The sequence below is a fragment of the Lingula anatina genome, chromosome 4 (assembly GCF_051362555.1).
Source record: "Lingula anatina isolate TDL-2025a chromosome 4, LinAna3.0, whole genome shotgun sequence".
Classification (NCBI taxonomy): domain Eukaryota; kingdom Metazoa; phylum Brachiopoda; class Lingulata; order Lingulida; family Lingulidae; genus Lingula; species Lingula anatina.
In genome coordinates this window covers 28,851,413-28,877,913 of record NC_141770.1, presented here as the reverse complement: position 1 = coordinate 28,877,913, position 26,501 = coordinate 28,851,413, and the positions used below count along the sequence as shown (strand labels likewise).

Below are 26,501 nucleotides of genomic sequence, written 5' to 3'. Positions count from 1 at the left end.
CCTGTTGCCTCAAAAGTGTAAAGTTTTATAGCTTAAGTTTAGACTAATGGCGACATTGGCCAATATTGAATGCAGTTGTCATTTCCAAATTGGCTTTTGTTGCCACTTAGAGTAAAAATCAGTTCCAGGACTTTCATAATTTGCTCTAGATAAAAGAATTGTTAAAAGACTGGAAAAATGAGACAAATGACCATAATATTGTTTTTAAAGAGGAAGTTAGTCAACTAAATTCCATAGCAATCTTTGCAAGGACCGATTATTGGGTTGGTAAGTGTTTTTGTGAAAGATGGCCTTGGGGGAATATGAGGGGTGAGAAATGGTGAAGAGATGTGTGTAACTATAACTGCTGTAGACTTGTTGCATGTGACTTAATAGTACAAAATACTTTGAATTGGTTCAATAATATGTATGTCTTTGCTGTACTTACTAGTAATGGGATACAATGCTTTATGGCTTTAATGTGCAGAACAAAGTGAAAACAGTTAAAGAAGCACTTTTTGAGTCATTTACAGTCAGGTACTTAATGGTTGGGCCAAAATGCACTGGTTGAGCAAAAAAAAAAGAAAGTCACTGGTTGAGTCAAAATTGCACTGGTTGAGCCTAGTACTTTTAAAATAGTTGAGACAAAGATGCATTGGTTGAGTCATATGACTTCATGGTTGAGTTTAAGATCAATGCACTGGTTGAGTAAGATACCCAATGGTTGAGTCAAAGATATACTGATTGAGATATAATGCTTGTGTTGGCCACTGTGGCACGAAGTTCTGTAGTCATGATATATATATAACATGTAATCTGATGGAATGTTACACTTAGAAATGGACTTGGTTTAGGCTTAGACCCCATTTCCAGAGATTCGATCGATCTACTTTAGATCGACCTAACTCCCTGGGGGTTCAAGCTAAATAGCTGTCAGCCGAGCGGACACGAAAGTTAATTACCCCCTTACAGCTTGTAGTAGGCGGGATGGACATTTAAGCCAGATTATCTGACAGTAATCTAGTGAGACTCCCTGTGAGGATAGATCGATCTAAAAGCTCTGGGAATACAGCCTTAGTATCGTAGTTATGTTTGAGAGGAGGGGTGGGATAACCTTACCGGGATTGTACAAGATTCATACAAATATTGAAACCATATGTTTGACATCGAACTGAAAATTACCAAACTGCAGCAGGGGGAGGACAGAGTTCAAAGAGCGAAATTCCCTTTGAAAATGAGGGTTGTTGTAAAACATGAAATATAATTAGGAACTCTTGTTAAGGGCAATGGCTATGCTAGGGAAGTGAGGGAACTGTGATAAAAGTTGTTTTTTTTTAATTTTTTTAAATTCACTTATTTACATTTTTTGTATGGGGTGGGAGGGTAAAGGGGGGAGAAATACAAGACATTTTTGACAAGTACGTATATTGACAGATTAAAATTTTTATTGTCTCCATTTGTTTTTCTCTTTGTTGATAGGGGGAGGGAGAAAGGTTTTACTTTGATCAGACATGTAACACATTGATACTAATTAACCGTTCGACAAACTATTTGAGGCCATTCAGTCCGTTGACCTGGGGCATTTTATTATTGGGAAGTAGGGCAAATATTTTAAGTGAGGAAATAATTACCCTTGAGGTGAAGTTCATAACCAATAACATATTTCTTCTTTTATCCTCTCTTATAGGTCGAGATATTTGGAAGTTTCCGCACCAGCTTTTATCTGCCAACAAGGTAAGTGATTTTGTTGAAATCACCCAGACTGATTCTGCTGCGTTTAAACAAGGACAACTTTAGACTGAAAACAACTGCCTAGTTTTTTTTTTTTTTTTTTTTTTTTAGCTGTAGACATAATTCAGACTGAGTGAGTCCCTATCCAAAAAGTCCAGTGGTCAGTTATACACCAAAAAAAAAGGAAAAAGCCGGAAAATTGGTCTCCCAGATATAATCACAGTAGTCTGCTGAACTATAAGGGATTTGTCTGAAACATTGGTAAATTTTTTGTTTGCATATAAATATCGTAACCAAAAAATTTCTTTTGATGTTTTACTTTAGCGTCAGGAACCCCAGGGAATAGAAATATATATCATTAGCTTCAAACTGATATTTTTGGACTGTTTTCAAAGAAAGGGGTTGGGGGCAGTTCGAAGACTAATTCAAAACTGTGACATTCGGTAAAGAATTATTCACACACACACACACACACAAACACACAGCAAAGAAAATCTGAGCGCATTGCAATGTTCTGACAGTCCTATCCATTTAGAAACTAAATAGCTACATAAGCATGTAATTCCTGGTAAAGATCTGGGGTTGTTTTGACTGGCTACATAGTCTGTTTCCAATAAAACCATTACCTAGCTGCCATCTCGGGTCATTCTTCTCTACTTCAGACCCTCCCCTGGGTTTAGATAATGATGGAGTTTGACGTTCTCTGCAAATAAATATTGTCGAAATTGTTCCACGTAATGAAGAGGTGATGTAATTGCGCCCTGAGAGTCAAAGGTTAGGAAAGACGCACCCAAAGTGGGGCGCCCTGAGTTTGGTGAGGTGGAAGGTGATTTAAGTGTCCCAGGCCACTTGGGGGTTTTGTACTGGTGGGAAGGAGGATTGGGGGGGGATGTTAGTAAAGAAAGAAAGGTGAGTGAATACCTTGTCAAATGGTGATGCAGACACATTCTTCTAACATTTAGCAATGAGTTCTTATAAAAAAGTAAAGCCAAGTGCATGTGGTTATTGAACTGGAAGCAATCAAGTGCACTCTTAGTATCTGTTTCATAAGGGGTCTGGGTTTTGAATGTGGTGGGAAAGAGGTTTTAGGTTGGGGGGGGGGGGGGTGCAGAGGAAAGTTCAACTTTAGGCCAATATGTTATTTCATCCTAAAGCAATCAGTGTTGTCCTTCAGTCAGCAATGCAATCCAGTTACACAATGTTGCCTGCCCTCCACTTCCTGCAGTAAATAGAAAGAGGGTAAACTGATCCACCAGCCTGCTCCTTACCTACACCACCACCCTGGCTGCCCTAGCATCTAAAACGGCAAAATTATCCACCTTTCCATGTGTTGCTTGATGATCAGCCTTCTTAGCAAAAGGTTACAGGGGTATGTAGGAAAACAAGACAGCTTCAGGTGGAATGGAACTCGGGGTACAACACTGAACTCACACTTAACATTTGTTGTAGACGGGAACCTTGGTATGGGGTCATTGGTCTGTGTAGGAGCACCCTCTCTCTCTTTCCCCCACTCCCCTCTGCAAACACCTGCAGAAATAATTTCTTCCTGCTCCTGGGTCTCGAGTTGTTTATGCATAATTTTTTAGTTTATGCGTATTTTTTTTAACTTGGTCTTTAGTCAAGAAATTTCAGCGGGTAAATGGAGGGTGGCTTTGATGCTTTACAACATTATTTTTTTATGGATAGTGATCAGTGATCTTCTGATTGCAGTGCCTCATGACAAAGTGCAGTTAGACCCCATTCCCATACCTATAGATCTATCTAGCGGGATCAGTCTATCTTCGAGGGAATTCTCGCTAATTTGCACTCAACCTAAGCAGTTTAGATGTCAGGGATGCCTTCTGAAGCTGTAAGGAGGTAATTAAGGAGGTTAAAAAGTTCAACACCTTCAGTAGGCATGCCAGACATCTAAGCCGCTTAATCTGAGTGCAATATATTTAGTTAGAATCCCCTCGGAGATGGACTGATCCAGCTAGATCGATCTAGGTATGGGAATGGGGGTCTTAAGTAATCTTAGGAACTCACTTCTTAATTCTTCTTTTCTCCTTGAGGGAGAGGTTGTATTATATCCGAAGCCAGTTTCACAAAAAACTTATGCCCAAAAATTGGTCTTAACTTAAAGAATGAAAATTGTTCTAAACATTTAGACCATAAATTTTAATTTCCAGGTTAACTCACTGTAATTGAGTTAAATAAAAAATTGTCTTAGCCATGTCTTTCTTATTGCCATAAAACAGGTGCTATGTTGTATTTCATTTCCTTGGACTAATGCTGACACACCTTGGGTCAAAATAGAACGTTTTTGGTTTAAAATTTAAGACCAGTTTTCAAGTTTAAAAGTACCTCTGTGCAGCCTGCCCCAGCAGCTAGATGTAAGTTAATGAAGGGGAAGGCGGCAGTCAACAGAGTTAACATTGAGGTAGTGAAGCAGAAGCCAGACAGTAAACACTGCCAGTGTCAAATGTGAAACAACCACGGAGGTCTCTCGCTTAAAGTTATACTGTGGAGAGAGAATACTTTGGGATTCTTTTTTTGAAATGGTTATATATCGTATTTAGTCAAAACAAGTAACTTTTTTTTAATGAGAAAAAAATGTTATTTAGTTAAAAGCTGATGCTTGTTTGCTATGACTTAGAGGTATCTAATGCTGTTGTTGAATACAGGATATTGGATTTTCTGGATTTTTTTTTTTATTCTGTTCTTACATGAGACAAATAGTAATGCACCATACAGAGTAAAGAGGGAAGAAAAAATTGCCCATTTAATTACACAAAGCTGATGCTTGCTTACTGTGACAAAGCTTGTAGATTTTTGTCCTGTTTGGTGACATATTTGATCCCAAGTCTCTGACCCATGGGTTAATGGGTTGAAAGTAGCTTAACACACTAGGTGTGATAGCCACTGCAACTGTTACATTATTCTGTACAAAATCATTAATGAACAGCTGTGTACCCTTTATCAAGGATACTTGTGAACACAAGGCTACTTCACAGGGAGAGATACAGCTGGACCAGTATGTTTTATGAGACTAAATAGTATTATGCATCCTCCACCCCCACCCCACTCGCACACACCTTAGTGTAATAATAACATGGTAGATCTTCTCTAGGCATACTGATACAGCTGTATCTCTGACATATAAGACTCCTTGTGAGACCTCTCATATGATCAGATGCCAGGTGAAATAAGATTGTGTTCACAATGAAACTATCTACTAGGTAGTTTGAATCAACTCTGCGCAAACCTTTGCTGAATGCAATCAGATGAACAAGCCTCCTTGTTTCAGGCATACTCGTTCTGTATTCTTCTCAATTCCAGGAGGAGGCATGTTAATCTTGTCATCTGATTTCCATTTACAGCTACTAGATGCTGTATGACGTATACAATAAAGGAGTTGGAAACTTGAAATATTTATTTCAAAAGAATATTCTTGTAAATTTTGATGATTTGAATATGTAACAGGTTAATGAGTTCTATTGAGTTTTCTGTAATCAGGGATGAGATTTTTCCGACTGTCAGCAGATTTCCGACTTTTTTAGAGCCAAAAATGTCATGGGCCTAGGCAGCCCTCTGGACCCTCCCACACCACATTTTCTGACTTTTTCACTAAATGACAGTCTAATCCCTGTGTAATTATTTGCAATCAATACTTTGGGTTCATTATGTGCTGTATATTTCAGTGACATAGACCTGGTAGTGCTGGGCAAGTGGGACTCCCTGCCTCTCTGGACGCTGGAGAAGGAACTTCTGGAGAAAAATATCACCGACAAAATGAACATAAGAGTGCTTGACAAGGCTTCCGTAAGTACAAGCATAGACACTCAGACACGTGTAAACTCTAACACACACACAAATGCACACCAACAGGCTCTTGCTCTAATTCACACACACATGTGCGTGCTCACACGTACACATACACACACACACAGGCTCACACAAACTCTCTCTCACACACACACACACACACAGCACCATGTTTCATAGTTCAGTGAAGGAGGGTGAGTTTTTTTTTTTTTTTTTACATTGTAAGTAAAAAATGTGTGGTGTCATGTCCGCAATGCTGCCATAACCACAGAAAACCTCCATATTGGGTGGTGTATATTGTTTCAGTGACACCAGGCTAACTAAGTTACACCTAGATTGGAAGAAAATAGGAAATTCACAGTTGACTAGGTCCATGATAATGAGGTTACGCTCTCCACTTGTTGTAATTTAGTGGAGGTTGGATAACGGTTGTAGTGCCTGGATGAATTGAGGCAATGAAATAGAATACTTTTTAATAGTACTTATGTAACAGATACAGGAGATTTTGCCAAACAAAAAAAAAATAAATTATATTAGAAGCCTTTGAAAGATTTTGTTAAAGTTCCGTAGGAATTTAATGCAAATACAGAAATTTTGTGTATTAGATTTTATTAACTGGGAGTTAGAATTACATTTAAACTGTGTGGTGTAGTTTGAAGATAACGTTCTCAGCACTGCTTGCAATTTATTAACCAAATGCCTCAAAACAGGTGTTGCTATCTTCTAACATCACATCTAAAAACACAGGGAATGTCAGTAAAAGGTTTGCATTACACTCGAACATTGCTGCCCCGAGTTTTCAAATAGTAACTTGTTTCTTTTTAAGTATATTCTGGCTGCAACAGAATTTGAAAAGTAAATTTCCTTTTTTCAAATAGTAAGAAAAAAAACTGATCAGTTTGTGCTGCTGGCTCTGCGGGGTGTTCACCACATATAGACCAGTAACATGAAGGGGAAGGGGTGCGGTTTCGTTCTGGTTCTTAGTAATCATTTCCTTCAGGTTTGCACATATACAGGGCGTGCCAGAAGATTAAACTCAGTTTGCAAAGATAGCACATGCCCTTGTGAGGCAGAGATAGTTGGATAACTTTGTTAGGAAGATAAATCGTACATTTAGATTTAAAAAAAGACAGATTAGCTAGATGTATATGTATTGGATTAAGGCTTAGGTGGGAAGCTTTGAGAAATCATTGAAGTTGTATGGTCAATTATTTTTTCCTAAGTAGATTTTGTGCCAGCTGAGGTCAAGTTGAACTCTGGTACATATATATATAAACTGGGTCAGTTGAGTCCGCTTGGGACCGTTTTTGTGGTCATATTTACTTGGAGGCTATTTGATTTTGAATTTTTTAAAATTGTTTTTTTGTTATTTTTATTTATTGTTTTTTCTACGAAATTAACTCAGTTTGGTGTCAGTTAAGGTGAAGTTGAGCCAAGAGTTCACAAGTGGAGATCACATTAGTAATCTAACCAAGTGATTTAACTGCACCACTGCCACTACAGTCTTGACAATTTGAGTGGTTGATTTAATTTTGTAAGTCGAGGGCACGGTGTACGGTGATAATTCAAAACATTTGAACAATGTGAATTAATAAAAACATTCAGGAAAAAAAGTTGTGTAAGTAATACTTCAAAATTTTGCTACAAAAGAAATCTTGAAAAACTGTTTTCCATTTTGTAGATTGTATTTTGTTGTGAGTGTCTGACAACGATAAATCTTTTTAAAAATGAATGAAGTAAAATATTGCATAAATCGAGGTGTTTGAAATTTTTAGATAATTACCTTAGTTCTGTCAGTACCTCGTTGTCTGGGGACGCAATTATATTCTGATTAACTGGAATTGTGTGGGGTTCATTTTTGAACGAAACCTGTGACCTGATTTCCACAGTGAAGGGCCAAGTGGTGTTGAATTTGTGAGGAAGAAAACAGCGTTGGTTTTCAAATGGCATATTTCATTGAGTTTGACTCAATGTAAAAATATTGTATTAACTAAGTACACGAGTTTGTATGTATCTTAAGTTTTAGAAATCTTTGTCAGTTGTCTTATGAAATTATAGCCACTAATGTTGTATAAAACCTCAGTCGCTTATGTCATACAAATCTGGTGAAATGGAATGTAAAATTTGTTTTTGTCAGCAGCTCTGTCTTCAGCAGTAAAGGTGCTTATAACCATCCTGTTAAAAATAACTCTCTCTACTCGTGATGTTTCACCTTAAAAGGGGGGGGGGGGGGGGTCAAAATAAATATATTGATGGATATATTGTAATGAAGTAGCCAGCAGTTAACGTCTAACACTTTTTTTTGTGTGTTTTACTAAAAGAGAGAACCAAATACCATAATTAATAACACAAATAGAAAAGAAATATTGATTTGTTCTCAAAAGAATCTGGTAAGAATTCCAAAAAAAATTTTTTTTTTTTTTTACTTACAGTGTTACTCTCTGTCACCAGTAACAAAATGATAATGATTATGGTGTTATTGAATTTAAGAAATAAGAATATTATCACTATGTTAAAAAGAACGGATAGAAAAGAGAAAAAAATGGGCAGGATCTGGAATGTGGTAATATATGACCTCCAATTATGTTCATTCATGAATTTTGACCCTCATTTGATTGAAAACAGATTGGTGTGCCAGAACCAATTATTACCCCATTTATATCAATGTGTTCTTAGAGGATGTGAATTTGACCCGATAACTGCATGCTACCATCCCTGCCACTCCCCCCCCTCCCCCCTGCGTGAATACTTCAGACCTTATTCAGGGTTTTTAATGCATTTTTGAATGAAATATATGAAAGATTGAATTCTAGAAATTTCACAAGCCCAAGGGGGAGTTGATTGCTTTACATCATACCAATGCAGACAAGCTGAAACTGTCAGTCTGATCGGTCATGACATGGAACATTTGTCTGGACCCGTAGAAAATTGGACTTGGTCAGTCCAAAGGACAGACGAGAGTTTTAAAAACCACAATAGTGAATTTACAGTCATCGTATGACATACTTTACTAATAAAATTATATAAAACCCAAAGCGTTTTTTTTTTTTTTTTCCCCTTCCATTTCAAATCTGTCACATTCACAAACAAAGTAAGCTACCTAATCGTACTGGTAGTATCTGTCTCAAACGAGTAGGGTGATTTTCTGTCCAACAAAAATTCATTTGGTCCGGCAAATTTTTCATTACTGATGGTCCAAATGTTTTCAGCATGTCTGCAATGTGACAGTCACACTACAGAAGTCATCATACAACCAGACTTTGGACACTGAGTGAGGTCAGACAAGACTAGAAATCTTTAATTTTGAAAACCTTGCTTCTTTCCTCACTCACCCGCCATTGTAAATTACACTTTACTTGTACCCAAACCTTGAGGATCTGACTCCTTGGTCTTAAGCTTCTATACTTTTAGATGTATAGGTCAAGTACTTGGATCAAGGATGCATGTGTAAATGGATGTTGTTGGTAACTTTTTAATGATGTTCCTTCACCCTTGATTCCCTTCATGGAAAGCACTCAGGATGAGAGGAGCTTGGGGGGAAAGCACTTGCTCTCTTTGCTGTTAGTGTAATTTTATAGGTTAAGTGCTGAGACAGCAGAGTCCTGCACATACATCAGTTTGTCCAAATTTGTATTTCATCTTATCAGCTTTTTTGTGTTAAGATGGTAAAAAATTAATTGCTTTTAAAGAAACATGTTTTACCTGTGACATATAGACTCTTCATCATAGGGGCTTGGTTACATTACTTTGTTATCAACATAAGCTCCAAAAGTTAGGATTAGAATGTTAACACATGGAGGCGATTACAATTTCCATTCTTCACATCTTCAGATATTTTCAAGATTTTCCGTTTTGACAAAGAGTCGATCTATGCTCCATAAATAAATCCCAGTCATAGCTCAGAATTTTATTTTTACTCCAGGTCCCAATTGTGAAACTGACCGACATCAAAACTGACGTCAAGGTGGATATCAGCTTCAACATGGTGAATGGTGTGAAGAGCGCTAAACTCATTATGGTAAGGCTACACAATTGTGCTGTCGTCTGCTTTCTTTTAGTCTAATTGTGTACAACACTGTACGTCGTCAGCTCTGACGCATTTGCTATGTTATTTCTGTCGTGTTTAATTGGATTTGTCACTAAATAGCGTTTTAGTTTTTGTGTTTAAAATGTATGCAGTTTTAGATGAGAAAAACATTTTTTGTCTAAGTTTTTTTATGGAGAACTTGACCTTAAACCAAAAATGTTTGGGAACGTGTCGCATGATGAGGAAAAGGGTAACATCCTCCATACAGGCTTTTAAACTTCACATGACCTCAAAAGCTAAAAACTCCTTGTGATGTCATCTCCCAAAACCACCACCCCCCACCCCCACCCCAAAGTGTAACCCCACCTTAAGCACAGTCCTGCTAATAATAGTAATATGCAGGTATAGCTTAAGTTCATGCATATAGAATTAGGGGAGCCTGCCACTTTGTAAAAGTTGACTTCCTGTTAAAATATGTACTTTTTTATTTCCAAAGCAAGGCTGTGGTATATCTTCTTTGTTACAAGTGTATATGTAACTGTGTGTGTGTGTGTGTGTGTGTGTGTGTGTGTGTGTGTGTGTGTATATATATATATATATATATATATATACGAAAGGCTGACTAATATGCTTCATGAAGTTTCTGTCTTCACTTGAGGATCTAAATATAGTTCATTGTTTATACACTAGAACTAAAAACTGTGCCTGAAATGCCACTGTGATTTCACTTCATTGCTATTGTTGTATGTTTAAGACTGGAATTTATCAGGATGTTTCTGCTTGTCTTTGCTATGAATATTTATAAATAGCCCATATTCATACATCACAAAGCGGAACTTGTCCTGTATTGCTTTCATTTGACCCATTTGTATGACAAATTCTGCCATCTTGATCAGTTGGTTATGTTTGTGTTGTTTTCTTTTTATGAAGAGACATTTGTCATTAATATGTAACTACTATTTACCATGCCCTGGATAATAATCAATTAAAAGTTACCATTTTCTTTCATATAATGAAATATGAATTCTCTATATATATGGCATAACAGTATTTCATATTGTGGTTTCAGAAATACTGGGACCAGTACCCCACTTCTACCACTAGTACTACCATAGTGGTATAGATGATATAACAGTATTTCATATTGTGGTTTCAGAATTATAGGGACCAGTACCCCACCCTGCAGTACTTGGTGATGGTTCTGAAGCAGTTTCTCTTGCAGCGTGACCTGAACGAGGTGTTCACTGGAGGAATCAGCTCTTACTGTCTCATCTTGATGGTTGTCAGCTTCTTACAGGTAGGTGCTGACACCTGGTGTCAAGTATACAAATCTGCTGCTACCTGTCATTGAATATTGGTACTTGAACTGTTGCTTTAAGCACAGGAAATAAGAGGGAAGAGTAGATTTTTTTTTTGTTTAATACAGTTGAAACCATCATCTCCCCGGTGTCTTGTATTGATTGTTGGTAGTATGTGCTGCCACCTATAGCTGAATATCAGAATTCATGGAATCACATAGGATATGGGCATTGTTAAAGATTTAGGAAAGTTTTTGGGTATGGGAAGGGGCGGTAAATCTTTTCTTAACAATCTCTGTCCCCAGCTTGACCTTTTAACTAGAAATGCAGTATTTGGCACACCAACCAAGCCCATATATTTTCTTTGTGATTGATAATTGATGAGTTAAGTATTTTCTCCTGCCTCTCAGCTCCACCCCAGAATTGACGCCACCTCTGAAGATGCCAATCTCGGCGTTCTCCTCATCGAGTTCTTTGAGCTGTACGGCCGCCACTTCAACTACCTGAAGACGGGGATCCGTATCAAGGGAGGCGGGGCGTATGTGCCAAAGGAACAGATTCAGAAGGAGATGGAGAATGGTTACAGACCTTCTCTGCTCTGTATCGAGGACCCTCTTAACCCAGGTACGTAACAGGGGTAGTGAGAAATGTGTGGCTTTTGTTTGTTTTAAAATAGACCTTGCCTAATCCCATAGGTTTTGCTGACATCAAATTATCAAAAAACTACAACTGTTTGCATATGACTTAGTAACTGTTTAATTCAACTGGAATTCATCAGTGAAGTACCTTTTTATGAAAGGTACAGGTGAAGCAAATAATAAATATCTTCTCTGGTTTATTTTTTATTGTAGGAAATGACATTGGGCGCAGCTCATATGGAGCCCTGAATGTTCGTAATGCCTTTGAGTATGCCTACCTGACCTTAAGTAACGCAGCCCTGTCAGCCAACTCTGATGTATTCAAGGGACAACAGAGGTATGTCAGGGTGTCTGGAGTCCTGATAGAAATTCCTCTTTCTTTAAAGATTACAGGTCTTGAGATATTTGTCATTTTCTTTATTTAAGGCTGGTTTCAGAAAAATTCTTTGAAAAGAAAAAAATTAAAGTTTGTGAATACATGAAAAAATTATTTACATTTCAGAGTATGAAAACTGATGACCACAACTATAAGTTGTTAAAGCATATTACAAAACCTTTCAGCTATTACTCATGCCTTGATCAGTATTTCGTACAATGTTGTTGACATCTATGGCGTTAAGTGGAAAAAGTGTCGGCCATTGTCCCTCTGAGAATGTTGTGTATACATGTCTTTACAGTCTTCTCAGTCGCATCATCCGCGTCACAGATGAGGTCGTGGAGTACAGACAGTGGATTAAGGAGACGTACGGCAAAGCCGCGGAAGACGTGGTGATAGAGGCTGCGTCCTCTCCCAGCCCGAGTCCCAGTCCCAGTGCCAGCCCCAGCCCAAGTCACAGCCCAAACAGAGACGGTCCTAGTAAGACCTATGCCAGCGTGGCCACACAGCCACCTGCTAGACCTCTAGTCAAGGAACAGTTAGTGAGGTAAGGCAGCTCCGTGTATGTGTGTGCGTGTGCAGGCCTGCATGTATGGCAGAAGACTTATGTTTAGTAACACAGACAATTGGATATTTTGGTTAAGTGTTTACTATTTAATTGAAAAATATTCCTGCTATTGTCTCCAGGGGTAACCTGTCCAGTTTGAAGGAGGTGGAGATATCTGACAGCGGCAGTTCTATGTGCCAGTCTTCTTCCTCTCCTGCAGCCTCCAGCAGCTCCAGCATTGCCAGTGACACAGTAAGTGGGATCTCTCTCTCTCTCTCGCTCACACACACACACGTGTCTCAGTGGTTTTGCAAATCTTTCTTCCTAGATCTAGGTTTGAATGTGTCAAACATATAAAGTGATGAAAAATTTTAATGAGTTAATAAATAGAAAACAGATAAAGAAAAATAAAAAGCAGCCCTCATATATCATTTTCTTTACAGGAGTCTGATATATCTGTGGAAAGTCCCAAAAGTCGCCCCCCTGCCAAAAGTGCCTCAGTAACAATCATACGGAACAGCAGCATGCCCACCAAGTCTGATGCCTCGCCAAGTCCGCGCCACTCTGCCTCCCAGCCCACACTCACCAAAAAGAGAGACATAAGCTCCGACTCAAGAAGACGCCGGTCCGCATCTGTGGCAAGTAATGACTCTGGGCGTGGCGGTGGCCGCAGGACTTCTGCTTCATCGAGCGTGGCTGCACCAGACACTCACAGTGAGACTGTCCTGCCAAAATCTGCAACTGTAGCTCATGGCTGGACACGCACCTTTCGCAACCAATCAGCAATGGGTTCTGGTGGAGGTAACCAAGGTAACAATGGAACAGGGAGTGGTGGTGGAAAGAAATACAAGTCTTACGCAAAGCGCAGGAAAAATAGTAACGGACAAAATTCTCAGCGCCGCGACAGGGACAATAACAATCCTGCAGAGGGCGGACGGCGGTGATACTGCTTTAGAAGTCTGCCATTTTACTTTGGCAGGCATTGACTTCAATATGCTCTGAAATGTTCTTCGGAGAAATCCATTACAAGATTCCTTGTAAACTACCCTCAGTGATTCAAAACAAGAATTCTGAGCAGTGATGGAAAATTTCTCCGCGTCTGTACAAAGCTCCTCTCCTCTTTACGTAGACAATCCATGTCATGTTACCATGGACAACTGGAGCTTCTTAGAAACTACTGATGGAAGCATTGATATAGGCAGAGGTATAGGCAGACTGCCAAGGTACAGAGGCCACTATAGTGGGTATGAGGAGGTATATTAAGAGGGAGGCATGTGAAAGTAATCAGATGGTGTGAACAGTGTGGAACTTTGTCTCTTGTGTGGTAATGATACTGCACGTTGAAAAGATATCCACCGAGGTTTGAGCTCGCCTGTTTATGATGGATGACGGCATTGAAACTTGGAGAGATGAAGATTCGAAATGATGGCTGCAATAATGCAGAATTTATAGTCCTGTGATGATGTCTTTCTATTATAGTATACAATATTACGCAATCATGACAACCAAAAAAAAAAAAATTTAAAATTGTGAAAAAAAATTCTAAAAATATTTTCCTTCCAGTTTGCATGTAAATTATTGTGCTTGACTTTTTTTCTTTTCTCAAAAAAGAAAAAAAAAACAATATTTAAAATGTCTAAAAATGGAAAGAAAGGAAAATATAAAGACAAATCTTACAGCATTCCAACACTGGGAAAGATTGTGACAACATTAATTTTGTCCGGGTGTGCTTTTAGTCTGGTGAGTTCAATGTTCAGGTGTGCAAAGACCCCTCGCTTGTCAGAAGAGAGATTTTGACAGAATGACTTGCAAAAAAACAATCAGTTTAGTGGAAGTAAAGTGTTTAATCCAAACAAAAAATTCAAACACTTAAAAAAAAGTATCTTATACAGCTGAGAAAAATATTTTTTAGGTGCTGGTTGATTTTATATATCCAGGAATGACTTTGCAAAGATTAAGTTCTAGTCAAGAGATTGTCAGAAAAAAAGATTGTTTGAAACAAAATAAGACTATTGAATTTTTTTTTTTTTTTTTTTTTTTTTTTTTTTTTTTTTTTCATTTTTTGAGAATGATTGTGTCTCTATGACCTGGACTGCAGTACTGACAGCTGTTATAATTGACAATCTTTGAAGATGTTATGTTATGTTACATGGAGCAATAACAGATGGTGGATTTGACAAAGAGTCACATGTCCAGTTTATCTATGAGTTGTCAAGATTATTTTTATTTCATTTTAAGAAGTTGCAAACGTAACTGCAGAATATTGGGGTAAAGAATAACTTACTAAAAAATTTTTAAGGATTTCCAAAAAAAATGATAAAGCATACCTTTTTAATTCTTGCAAAATTGCACAAGACTTTTGTGTTGGAAACAAGGTGAATTTCTAGTTTTAATTTCATTTCTTTAATGACGCAGTCTTTCATACCCTCAAAACAAGGGGATGTGCAGCACTGGTGCCGTCTGGTGAGATGTACTAAAGGAAAATCAAAACAAATGTTGGATTTTTTTATATAATTATTTTTTTTTATTATTTATTTATTTTGTGTGTGTGTTTCTGTTAAAAGTATTGAAGTATGTAGTATATTATTGATTTTAGTTGTTCTTATGGATACTTAATTACAATAAAAAAGGAAATGTGTACTCCATATATTTAAGAAAAACAAAGTGAAAAGAAATGCACAGCTTCAATTATAACCTTATCTTGAAGAGTTAAGCAATTTTCTTGATTCAAATGAAATATGGAATTTTTTATTATTGACCAGCAATGTTTGGACTTACTCATTACTGCACAAGTCTTACCATGCAAGATTTTTGCCTAGAAGACTTCAGTGTCTTTTCTGTTTTATGTATAAATGGTGAACTAGATTTTATTGCAATATGTGTAAATGGCTAGTATTATTGTACAGTGTGGATAATGTGAAATATCCACAGTAATAAATAAGTAAAAAGTTTTTTTATAGATGTGTTGGACAGATACGAGGCAGGTTATCTAACTTGGTGTAAAAATACAGATGCATCTCATCAAATATTATTATATTTTGTTGAATTCAAGCACAGACCAGAGTTGTTCACTTTTGGCCAGATTTTGTCAAAGTTGGAGACCTCGTTTCCTCAGTATGTGCAATCCAAGTTCACCTTTAATTAAGATTGAAGTTATTTTATTTAACACATGGATACAAGAAAAGTTTGGACTTAAAATGATAAGTTTATTGGAAACCTTGTTGAGCACTGCTCTAATAGTTACGGGATTTCTGTTTTCAGCAAAGTTAAGGATGCATCTTTTATGGTAGACTAATAATTTTTAACAGTATGGCAATAAAATGTTTCTCAATTACATGCAAGATATTTGAACTAACAACTGCTAGCAATTAGAGAAATAGCTAGAGAAGATGTGGTATTTCAAGAAAGTTAACTATAAGGCTTTTTATTATTATAATTATTATTGTTATAACTGTGGATCAAGAAGTTTGCTTTTATATGGATAAATGTATGATAGTGACATGTGGTGAATAGAGTGGTCGAATGGCTAAGAGTTGAATATTCTTATACAATCAAGACGTCTCGAGATCTTTAGCTTGGAATGTGAGCAAGATGTGATGTTGAATTCAGCAGAGACGTAGAGTGAGAGGGTAACGTGGTAGAATGTTTTGTCACAATTTAAAGTCCAATAATGTGGAGAAGCATTTTGAAAATATTTTTCTCCAGTTTCTTAGAATAAAGGTTCTTTTTACGGACCACAAATACAGAGTTGTTGTTATCATTTGTTCAGTTGAGAGTGACAGTTTGAGAGCAATTTTTATATATCTGTTTAAAATTGTTTCTGGTTAACTGTGACTGGGAATCGTTAAGGAATTTTGTCAGCATTTTGCTAAAAAAAAATCCTGCTGGTTTTTCTTGCGATGTGGTCTGAATGGTGAGCGCCAGGTGGCAGCACAATGGTGTGCAGGTACCCTCTATCAGAGCCACAGATTGTTTTTTCACCAAACATTCGCAGATATGTGTCGTTTTAAAAAATCATGGGACTGTTTTGCACTGTGGCCCATTAATGAAATCTCGAGGATGATTACGTAGCTGGTCATTATTTGCATAACTACCCAGGCACTGCCACTCAGCAGGTCAAATCCAAGCCCCCTTGACAGCAATCAAAACAGTTGAATGTTCTGATCTTTTAAAATCACTTGCTCTTTTTTTGACAAATATAAAGAGCCCCTTATGAAAAGCTTGTTACTTCAGAGCATTCCTTCAAACCATGTGACTTGTTTCAGCAGACATCTCAGCCAAGACAGGAAGCCTTTCTTCCACAGAGCGGACACAGCGTCACAGTATCATTTGCGCGCTGACAGAATTGGTTGCTGCCCTCTGGCCAAAAGTCACAGGGTTCCGTTAGAGAAAAAGTGCACATATTAAAATCTGCGAGCCTGGTAGTGGGTTGTCTGCATAAATGATTTGCTGAGGTCTTTATTTCATTTATGAATGCAGAATGTTTATATAATTCTGGCAATTCGGATTTAGTTGCTTGATATCACTATGATACATAATAGGCAAGTTTATTAAAAGGACAATCGTCAAAGTCTATGCCATTAACTTTTCAGCATTCGCCATTCGGACCACCTAAAACTACTGGTCAAAATCAGAATTCACTGATCCGAATTAAAATTTTATAAGACTGGACATTTTCCCCAGTTGCATTGATATTAACAGGAATGTCATATATTTATATCAAATTAATTTCTTTATCTTATAGCATAAAAGAATCTGTACGACTGTCATCTTTATGTTCCATCTGTTTTATTGCAACTTTTCAGAGCCTTAATTATTGACAATCGGAATTTAACAATATTGTTCTTAAAAAACAGAATTTGATTTTTTTTTACGCAGTCACTATTTTCATGAAATGAAATATATTCACTAGATGCAACCGACATTCATCTCAAGGGTTAATTTTTCCTGCAGTGCTTCAGCTACAGCTTTAAGACCCATATAAAGATCTTCGCCTACGAGTGGGATGAAACGAGGGGGAAGCTCGAATCTAAAAGACCAATCAGCCGTTCTTATACTGGGACTCAATTCTACACTGTAGGAATACTTAATGCCCGCTTTGCCCTTAGCCCAGTCGCGAGAGCCCCCGGCAGCGAGATCTAGAAAAATAGAAAATGGATCGAGTGAAATAGAGTCAAATTCTAATGGCAGAGATTTCAAAATAACATGGTGAATTATAGCACTAATGTGGCCTTTTACCTATACAACTTCAGGTACTTTCTCTATTAATTGGGTCATAAAAACCAATTGTGTAATTACTTTCCCAATTTTGTGAGGACAAATGGAAATTGCTCTTTAAGACTGGCACCCATAATTAAGTAAAAGTCGCTCTAAAACCCACTTTTAGGGGGAGGGGGGAGAAAATAGGGAACCCTGGAAATTTTTGAGCAAAGATTTAGGGTGGGGGGTTGAAATTTGAAAATGACAGATGGGGGGGTCTCGAAAAAATTATCTTGGCTACACATGTTCAAGTTTTTCATCTCTCAATTACTAGTAACTTTTCATTTAATTTTCATTAAAATTTGCGAGAATAATACATTGTTTTTACGCCTTCTCTTCGAGCGTAATATGAAATGAAGCACCACATGGTATGGTATGTTTGATATTGTCCTGTTGAATGCATCTTTTATGATTTATGTGAATCTGTTCATACAAAGTATCAAATATAACTTTAATACATGTATGTATAAAATATCGACAAATCTTATCCGATTAAATTTCATTATATCTTTTGTCTTTCTTTTCATACTACCAGATTTCATTTATAAGAATGAATGGAATAAATTCTGTAGTATCTATAGTATACTGTTAAATCCCGAAAGAAAGGCAGACACCTGTTTATACAAAAGAGAAACTTTCCGTTCCAAAGTAAGTTATCAACATCTCTATAAACAGTAGTTAATACTCAAATATAGTACAACATACTAGAACAGTGATACAAATGGTATTTTAGTGTGTATGTGTTGTGTGTTAGGAAAACATACATGATAGCAGTCCTGCAGCAGATCCAGTCAAATATTCTTCTCCTCTGACAGCAAGTATGGCAGCAGCGGCTATGTTGGCGATTCTTAGCTGGAATAAAGTAAGACAGCCTTCTTACAGAACTATTTGAAAGATGTTTAAGTAGACAAATTCTAGGGAATTTAAACACAAGCTCATTAATCTTGGAGGTATATAGTATCCAGAAGTGATCCTAGAATTACGAACCACAAAGTTGGTTTTGGGGTTTGTAATTGCCTAGGTTTTGAGTCACTCTAGAATGGAGATGTAGACTGGTAAAGGGAATCATCTGGGATGATCTGAAGTCTTGTAAATTAGCGTTAAATCAAATCAGAATTTAAAGGAGAGAAGAAACAGCTGCAGTAATAATGGTAGACAAGTGAGCGCGCTGCAGCAACGAATAAAAGATGCTAGAATTTATCAAGATATATTTTTGTTATTTTCTATTAAAATATACTATCCAGATTTCCTAAACAAATTTATTTTTTCGGGAAAAAAGCAGCCATCCCCTACTCAATGAGCATCGCTCAATCCGTCCCTGTATTTGGATTCGATGTTTTATACCATATCTCATTGAATAATTCAATTCTAAATGATTGACCAGTCACTCATCATCTTATTATATGTGTCTTCTTGAACATTCCAGAAAGATACAGCCACATCAAGTACTTTTATTTGAGGGGTTTTTCATGCCTAGTAGTAGCTTTGCAGGAAATGTTGACAGAAAATATGATTTTGGGACACACTTCAACGTGGAGAGGATACCTTTATATTCCTCTGAATCCCGCAACATTACTAATTCCATATGTTTTGTGTGCCACTGTATTGATTTTGGAGACGAAATTCCCGAAACACAGCTTCTACCTTATGGGTTTAAAATTTAACATCTCTTGAAGCGATTTCACGCCCGTATGACGTCACGTTCTGTACTCAATTTTTCAGGCTTAATAATAATTATAATAATAATAATAATAATATCATCTCACCAGTTCATCGTAGTCACCTGGAAGGATTCTGGTGTACCCCCATGGCGTCAGCCATAAATTTCCGTAACTATGGAGACTAATGTAAATCTTAATGTCACGCCTCTTAGACAAGATAAAATCACTCATCGCCTGGGTTTCTGGTTCGGAAAACGCCCTCTTGCCAGCGAAAGTATTGTGACAGGGGTCCGGGTCAGTTCCAGCCTCTAAGAAAAGAATGACTTTTACATAGTATAAAAACTAAATATTTTAAAAATGTAATTGTAATGTTGATTCTGTTAATTTCTCTTATTTCAAAGGTTTCTTAACACTCACTATGTTTTCTCCAAAACATTCATGTGGTCTTTTTTATTGCATAGTCTAAAAGACTTTCGTTTCACGAAATAAACGCAATTATTTGATAATTATTACTTCTACTCATTGCTTAACAATGAACTGCAAAATCTGTTTTCATATTATTTCATTGTAATAACCCCTGAAACTGGCACAGCAAGGTCTAGGCAATTCCTTAAACCGCCACCATGCATGTTGATTGTTTAGTTTCCAGTGAGTTCCAGTGTTAACATAGTTCAGTACTACATTGTAATACCTCATTAACATACGTTACATGCTTACAGCCCAGGCAAAAAAAAAAAAAAAAACAGTTACAGCTGCGACAGAATTTATTGCATTCCTTTGAAGTCTCTTAATCAACATACTTGAAGTCAGACAGAATATTTTCAAGTGCAACATGATATATCCAAAATATCCCATTGCAATATAAATACTCCCAATAATTTATGAAAAATGGAATATATCAATTGTAACGCGCTGTTTTACACAGAAATCTATTTCCAAAACCACGTTTCTAAATATACAACTAACTACAGATATATTGAAAAATTCCGGAAAAAAAGATTTTGCTTCATAGTCTAGCATGCCTGCTTACCCTGCAATGTCTTTATCTGTAATCCTTGAACAGAAATGCTGTACTGTTCTGAAAGAACTGTTCTTGGGCTGTTTTTCTATTTTCTCTCACCAATCGGCGGTCATCTTGAAAAATGTCTCGAAGGTTGTAACAAACTCAATGTTGCTTCTCTTACCATAAGGAATACATATCTTTAAAAAGAGTCTCAGAAAAGACATTGCAGCGTTCCAGCATTGGGCCCTAGGAGTGGCAACTCGACTAAAACTTTTGGTCATTAGTGTATGTATGTGTTCTGGCGCAAACGTATTCCTACCATTCCAGTGAAAGTTAAAGTTCCTGTTAGCATCGACTCCGTAGCAATCATTATCCTGCTTTGAACGTGTCTTGCGCCACATGCGATCCTAAAACAGTGCGAGTGAAGTAATTTATTAGCACATTTAAGGCTTGAGTCAACTTGAAAGGTTTAAATGAGGGTCCTATTGGTGGTGGTGGGGGGGGGGGGGGGTATCACACTTCACAGGAAATAAAATCATCAAATCACAAATCAGAGTAAATAAATTTTAATTCACATCTCATTGAAAATTTGAGTAGAAAATCACAAATCACCGTGTAAAATGACTTCGTTTTATAAAAAAATGAGAAATAACAAGGCAGCAAAGCTGTCAAACGTACAGAAAAAAGCAAAACATAATGTTGCACAAAATAGGACACCGTCAATTCTGATGCAATAATACATCATGCTTAACTGCAAAGCCAGCATCAGATTTTATTTAATTCTGCGCAACAGGTAATACCAATGAAAGTAAAATGTGTAACAAGCATAAGGCTTCAGACCTAAGAGAGTTCAAGTTCATGCTTTGAAAATACAAGAATGAGAAAATTCCACAAAAAATTATAATCCAGTAGAGCTGTTTTTCTAATTTTAGTTGCACGACAATCCTAAGAATCATTCTTGAAAGTTAAAAAATAAGAAGTGGCTCATTTTTCTTTGCATAATATTTGTGGTGGTATTGCACTGAGTAGGTTTTTTATTTGTCAATTTTGATGCAATATGACATAATGATTAACAGTCCAGCTCTACTGGATTATTATTTTGACTCATACATTCACTAATGTATTATTGCATCAGAATTGACAGTATCCCATTTTGTGCATTATTATTCTCTGCTTTTTGTCTGTGCATTTGACGGCTTTGCTGGTTTGTAATAATTAGCAATTATATAGTATAAATCATAATCGTTCTTTTACGTGTGTGTGAGAGTACTCATATCCATCAGGGTTGACCACGGGTAGAATATACCAGTCATACGAGTCCACCAAGTTCTTCACCTCTGGCTGGTCGTAGTCACTGATCAGCTTGAAAATAAGGGGGTAGATTTTAAAATGATGCAAAACAATAATTAATTTTGAACAGAGTAAAAGTAATCAGCCACACCCGAAGAGTGTAAAAAGTAAAGAGCAGGTTTCTGTTACGGAAACCATTTCTGTACAAAGCGTGTACTTACAGTCCCATGAATGTGTACCTTGTTTATAAAGTAAAGAGCGGAGGAGATCCCAATCCACTCCCTGGCGTGCAAGCCAGAGTCTATCCATATTGCTGGTTTGTTGATTTGGGGATTAGGGGTTCCAATCTGAAATTATACTAGAACTTTTTATGTCCAGTTTGAATGATAGGAAATGATAGGAATGGAGGTTATAATCGAAAGAATATAAACATGTTCATTTATGAGGCTTGACTTTTTGATCCTTCATCAAAGGTCATTGATCACAATACCGTGGTTCGTGGGTAAAATGCAATAGGTTAGTCTTGATAAAAACGATGATTTACTTTCCAACCTTTTTTTCGTCTTGCCAGCTGTCTTATCTCGTATTGTCTTGTCAGCAAATGTAGGAGTAACCGTTTCAATCCAAACGAAATAACAATCATATTTGGAAAGAACTAGACAGAACTTGAAACGCGCCAATCTAGAACTATTTTATACTCATTACTGTATACCTCATGGTAGATTTGACGCCAATAATTCGTCCTGTGCTTTGAAAGACATATATATAACGTTGATCCTCGCATGCTTATTACCGAATTATATCAATTTTCCTTAAAAGCCGTATGCTAATTACTAAGTGAGGAATATTTAAAGAACGACAATCTTTCCACTAATCTAAAATGTCGTACATGATATGTTAATAAACCCCCTGTATGCTAAATGTGCCCTCTGTATGCTAAACTTTACCAAAATAGTTCATATTATATGCTTATCACCGTACCTTGATGGCACGTAGTGCTCGCCCTTCGGAGGATTTATACCTTAAGTTGAACACGGAGCATTTCCCGCCACACGAACTCTCCATCGTCTTCAGCCATTTATAGATCTGAAGTCAAGAGCGAGAAACCCTGGTTTCAGAGTTCACTGAGAACTCCCCTCCCTATTATCAGCATCTATATTATCTGCAGTCTCTACAGTTTCAAGAGAACTCTTCAATCTCAGGGTAAGTAACGGGATGAAGGTAATTTAATACCGAGAGTTGGTCTTAGGTTCTAGATAAATGTTTTAACTGCTGTCGCCCAAAGTTTAATTTGAGTAATTTTGAGCCTGTTTTTTGACAACACAGAAATTGTGCTTTTGTTTTTGATTTTTTTTTCTTGTCGACTACTGAAGATAAACACTGGTGCTTAAAATAACAATTATGTAGAAATATTCTATTCAAAACGGAAAAACTAAGAGAAGACAAGTACGTTAGATAACATATTGGTTTGTCTTCACGCGCGCATGTGCGTATATGTAAACTAGAATAACGATGATACATGTTATTTGCAATTATAGGGCCTAATCAGCAATCATTTTTATGCCTTACGACGTCAACCCTATTGTAACCGCTCTGGTTGAATTGGGCTTGAGGTGGCAAAGATCGTTTCTCCCTTCGCTGGACTTCCGGTTTTTCTTCATCTATCACTCTGGAATAGGTGTGTTAATATGTACTTTTTACATTAAACACAAATAAAATGATCAAATACAGGAACTAACGAGGTACACTTCAACAACAAGCCACGTTGCGTCCTGGTTTATGCTGGCTGGTAGAGTAGATATATAACTGTCATTGAAATAAAGCGTCAAACCGTTATGCACTTCGAGAGTGATCTATATGACGAAATACAAGAAATGAGTAACTGCTAAGCGTTGCACCCACATATACTGATGAATCTTTGCCAACTATCCAAATTCAACCAGGTTGTGGAACATCATTGAAATGTGTACGAAAAAAACACCTTTGGTCAATCGGTTTCAAAAGCTGAAAAACTGAAATTGGCCAATAGCACTGTAATATCCAGCAAAGACCAAAAAAAATAGACAGGTGTGATGAATATTATTGGGAGATCAGCTCAAAGAGAAAGAAGCACTAAGCAACATTACCAAAATGCCCATACTAAAAATAATAGGGATGGGGTCGTGGTGGCTGCAATACGTTTGGTGGAGTCTCACTCTTGAACATTATGAGGAAGCTTTCGACAGACTTACTGTCAGCAGAGTACAGGTATTGGCTGATCGTGTAAATGAATACAGTATCCTGAGTTATAATGACCAAAAAATGGCCACGATAAGGCGCATGTCGAATGAGGTATAAAGAATTAAACTTAAGTTTACTTTTATACCTGAATCAAAGCGCGGCTCCAGTACGCAGTTCTCAAGATATGAAATGTCAACTACTAGAAAATTGCCATAAGCAAAAGCAACCTTTATAACTGGTATTCATTGAGCTGATTACAGTATTTGACTTGGTGAAGTAGGAGAAAAAGTTAGTAGCCCTTTCAGAATGACATGCCATGCGCAATCTAATATGATAATTTATCATCAAATCTTTTTCCCACAGATTTTGACTTGAAACAATGATGTGTTTAAGCTTCCACAAGTTTCCACTGACATATTTTCCTCCTCTATATCTTTGTCGCATGCCTTCGGGACTTTAGAAAACGACATTTATATAGACATATACATGTATATGCACGTCCCAAAGCCAAAACAGATCTTTACCAACAATTAATATTTAAGATTCGATTTAACTAACAAATTACTTATACAGGGTTGCTTACAGACTCGTCCAACATGGATATCAGTTGTGAGGCACTCATTCAGAAATTCCCTTGTTAAGTTTAATTTCTCTAAACAAGAAATTCAGAACATTAAAAAACTCTAAAATAAATAAATAAATAAATAAATAAAAAAACGCATGCCGGCCTATTTGTCGTCTGACAGGTGCCAGTGTCTGGCAATTTTGACAAATTGACTGAAGATTGTAATCTTTACGGTTTGCCATAACTAGGGTAGACTCATGAAACTTTTCAGCATTATTTAAAAAAAAACATTTTTCTAAAGTATTCCGAATTTCACTGCAGTATCCTAAAAACTGTGCAAGCTTTTGAACTTTGAAATTATTAACGGTTCTTTAGCCACCCGACATAGATGAAAATTAATCTGATGCAAACTGTACACTTTCAAACGATAGATGATGTACTGAATTCTTATAATACAATAAAAGTTCAATTTTCCGAAATACACAAACATGCCATAAACTGAATGGTGGTAATTGTGGTGTTTTGATCGATTTGGAAGACCATCTGTTTACATTTGTGGCACAAGGGGTGACGCACCGTTTGGCCGATTAGGATTATCAATCAATTAATATTTATTGACAAATTGTCCCATTTACTGGACATAATATCAAGATTGACCAATCAAATTCAGATCTGGATAGACATGGAGCTGTAGTGTCGAATGAGCTTGAAAATACAATTCTCTTGCCAATTGCGACTAACTTTTAAAATCTGAAAGCCAGCGAGTAAATTTGTTTTAGAAAGCAAATAAAAAACTTACCTGTCATTTCTCTTGACCGGGGTCGGCAGAGCCGTTATCAGGGTACAGAAACCCGTTAGTGCCAGCGCTAACAGCATCGCTCCTCGGCGATGCTCCCGTGCCGCGGACTTCGGGTGACTGTTGGAAGCGGTCATGACAAATGCGACCTGTTAAACCTGTCAGAGAGAAAAGGCTGATCGTATTAGATTTGAAATCACAAATTACACCCTCAATGTTGCATCCGGGAAATATGCATCGCGTTAAATGAATTATTTCTCACCGTCAGTTCAATCGATCAAAGTTAATTTCTTCGCTTCTTAACAATGTGGCACCGTAACTGAACAAGATGCTTGGAATCTCTCTACTGCGCATTTACAATCTGGTAGATGGGTGCGGCTTAAGTACTCATCACCTCTGAGTTAACATGTCAGCCAATCATAGTCAGCCAGGTCCTATGATTAACCACGTCATACTTCTGCGTTCAAAGTTCGCCTCTGAGGACGTGCTGATGATGATTCAAGTGCCCTCATTTCAAAAGAAAATCACTTTTACTAGCAGAAACGAAATTCATTTCTTTCTCTCGGTGCCTTCTGTCATGCCTTGACTTAATATGATAAAACACCAAGAAGCAACGGCTTTATCCTTCACATCCGAAAACGACACAACGTGTGTGTTCTGGTGGTCTCGTAATATCTTTGAGACTTATGTAAGTTATATGAGCAATATAAGTTATAAGTTCAGTGGTACTTAGATCATAGGCCCCATTCAGAATACACGATCCGAGTGCTTACTGATCCGCCGATTAAATATGTCCGACCACAATTCAAAAGAGATGCTGCCTATTCTCGTTGGACACCCGGCCTCCACACACGCCGTCGCTGCAGGCGCCCAGCAATTAAACCTCAGAGCCGAGATTTAATCCCTTTAAAGGCGCCTGTGGAGGCGGGGAGACTATCGGGAATCAGCGGCGTCGCTTTTGATGTGTGGTCGGCCATATTTAGTTGGCGGATCAGTAAGTACTCGGATCATCTATTCCGAATGGGGTCATATAGTAGTAAAATAGTTGAGTACAAACAGAATTTTCCTTTCATTATTTTCTGACGTCCTGGTGAAGATGAGAGTGGCAATCGACTAACCCCCCCCCATGAATAGGGACTGGGGGGATGGGGGTCGATCTAGCAGACATTGAAAAACCACCTTAAGTTCAGTGAATATGCTAATATTTAGGTTAAATTTGGCTCGTATTCAAAAGCTTTATTAATGTGTTATCTGTGTGGGATACTGCACACTTCTTCTATTTTCTTCTCCTGTCTCATAAATACACA

At 37.3% G+C, this 26,501-nt stretch overlaps 2 protein-coding genes across 3 annotated transcripts in view; one reads left to right on the top strand and one right to left on the bottom strand.

The window, feature by feature from the left end:
- LOC106160359 (terminal nucleotidyltransferase 4B-like) overlaps nt 1–16,141 on the top strand; it is a 33,705-nt gene extending 17,564 nt beyond the window's left edge. The window contains exons 3-11 of the mRNA XM_013536941.2: nt 1,667–1,713; nt 5,391–5,511; nt 9,437–9,532; nt 10,698–10,838; nt 11,250–11,463; nt 11,691–11,814; nt 12,155–12,400; nt 12,541–12,652; nt 12,844–16,141. Coding sequence (XP_013392395.2) covers nt 1,667–1,713; nt 5,391–5,511; nt 9,437–9,532; nt 10,698–10,838; nt 11,250–11,463; nt 11,691–11,814; nt 12,155–12,400; nt 12,541–12,652; nt 12,844–13,344 — 1,602 coding nt within the window. The 3' untranslated portion in view covers nt 13,345–16,141. The remainder of the gene's footprint in view (nt 1–1,666; nt 1,714–5,390; nt 5,512–9,436; nt 9,533–10,697; nt 10,839–11,249; nt 11,464–11,690; nt 11,815–12,154; nt 12,401–12,540; nt 12,653–12,843) is intronic.
- A 1,030-nt stretch (nt 16,142–17,171) lies between these two features.
- Nucleotides 17,172–25,579, bottom strand: LOC106171563 (carboxypeptidase B-like). Of its 2 annotated transcripts, none has more exons than XM_087010328.1 (10): nt 25,457–25,579; nt 25,198–25,352; nt 23,183–23,282; nt 22,595–22,699; nt 21,853–21,960; nt 21,578–21,685; nt 20,643–20,730; nt 19,426–19,628; nt 18,424–18,511; nt 17,172–17,538 (listed from the first exon to the last, which is right to left on the bottom strand). In XM_087010328.1, the coding sequence occupies exons 2-10, from the start codon at nt 25,329–25,331 to the stop codon at nt 17,309–17,311; spliced, it is 1,164 nt and encodes a 387-aa protein (XP_086866454.1). In that variant the 5' UTR covers nt 25,332–25,352; nt 25,457–25,579; the 3' UTR covers nt 17,172–17,308. The 2 variants fall into 2 exon arrangements, with proteins under 2 accessions (XP_086866454.1, XP_086866455.1); XM_087010329.1 differs by having other exon boundaries at nt 25,198–25,369; nt 25,457–25,537.
- Nucleotides 25,580–26,501: the final 922 nt, after the last annotated feature.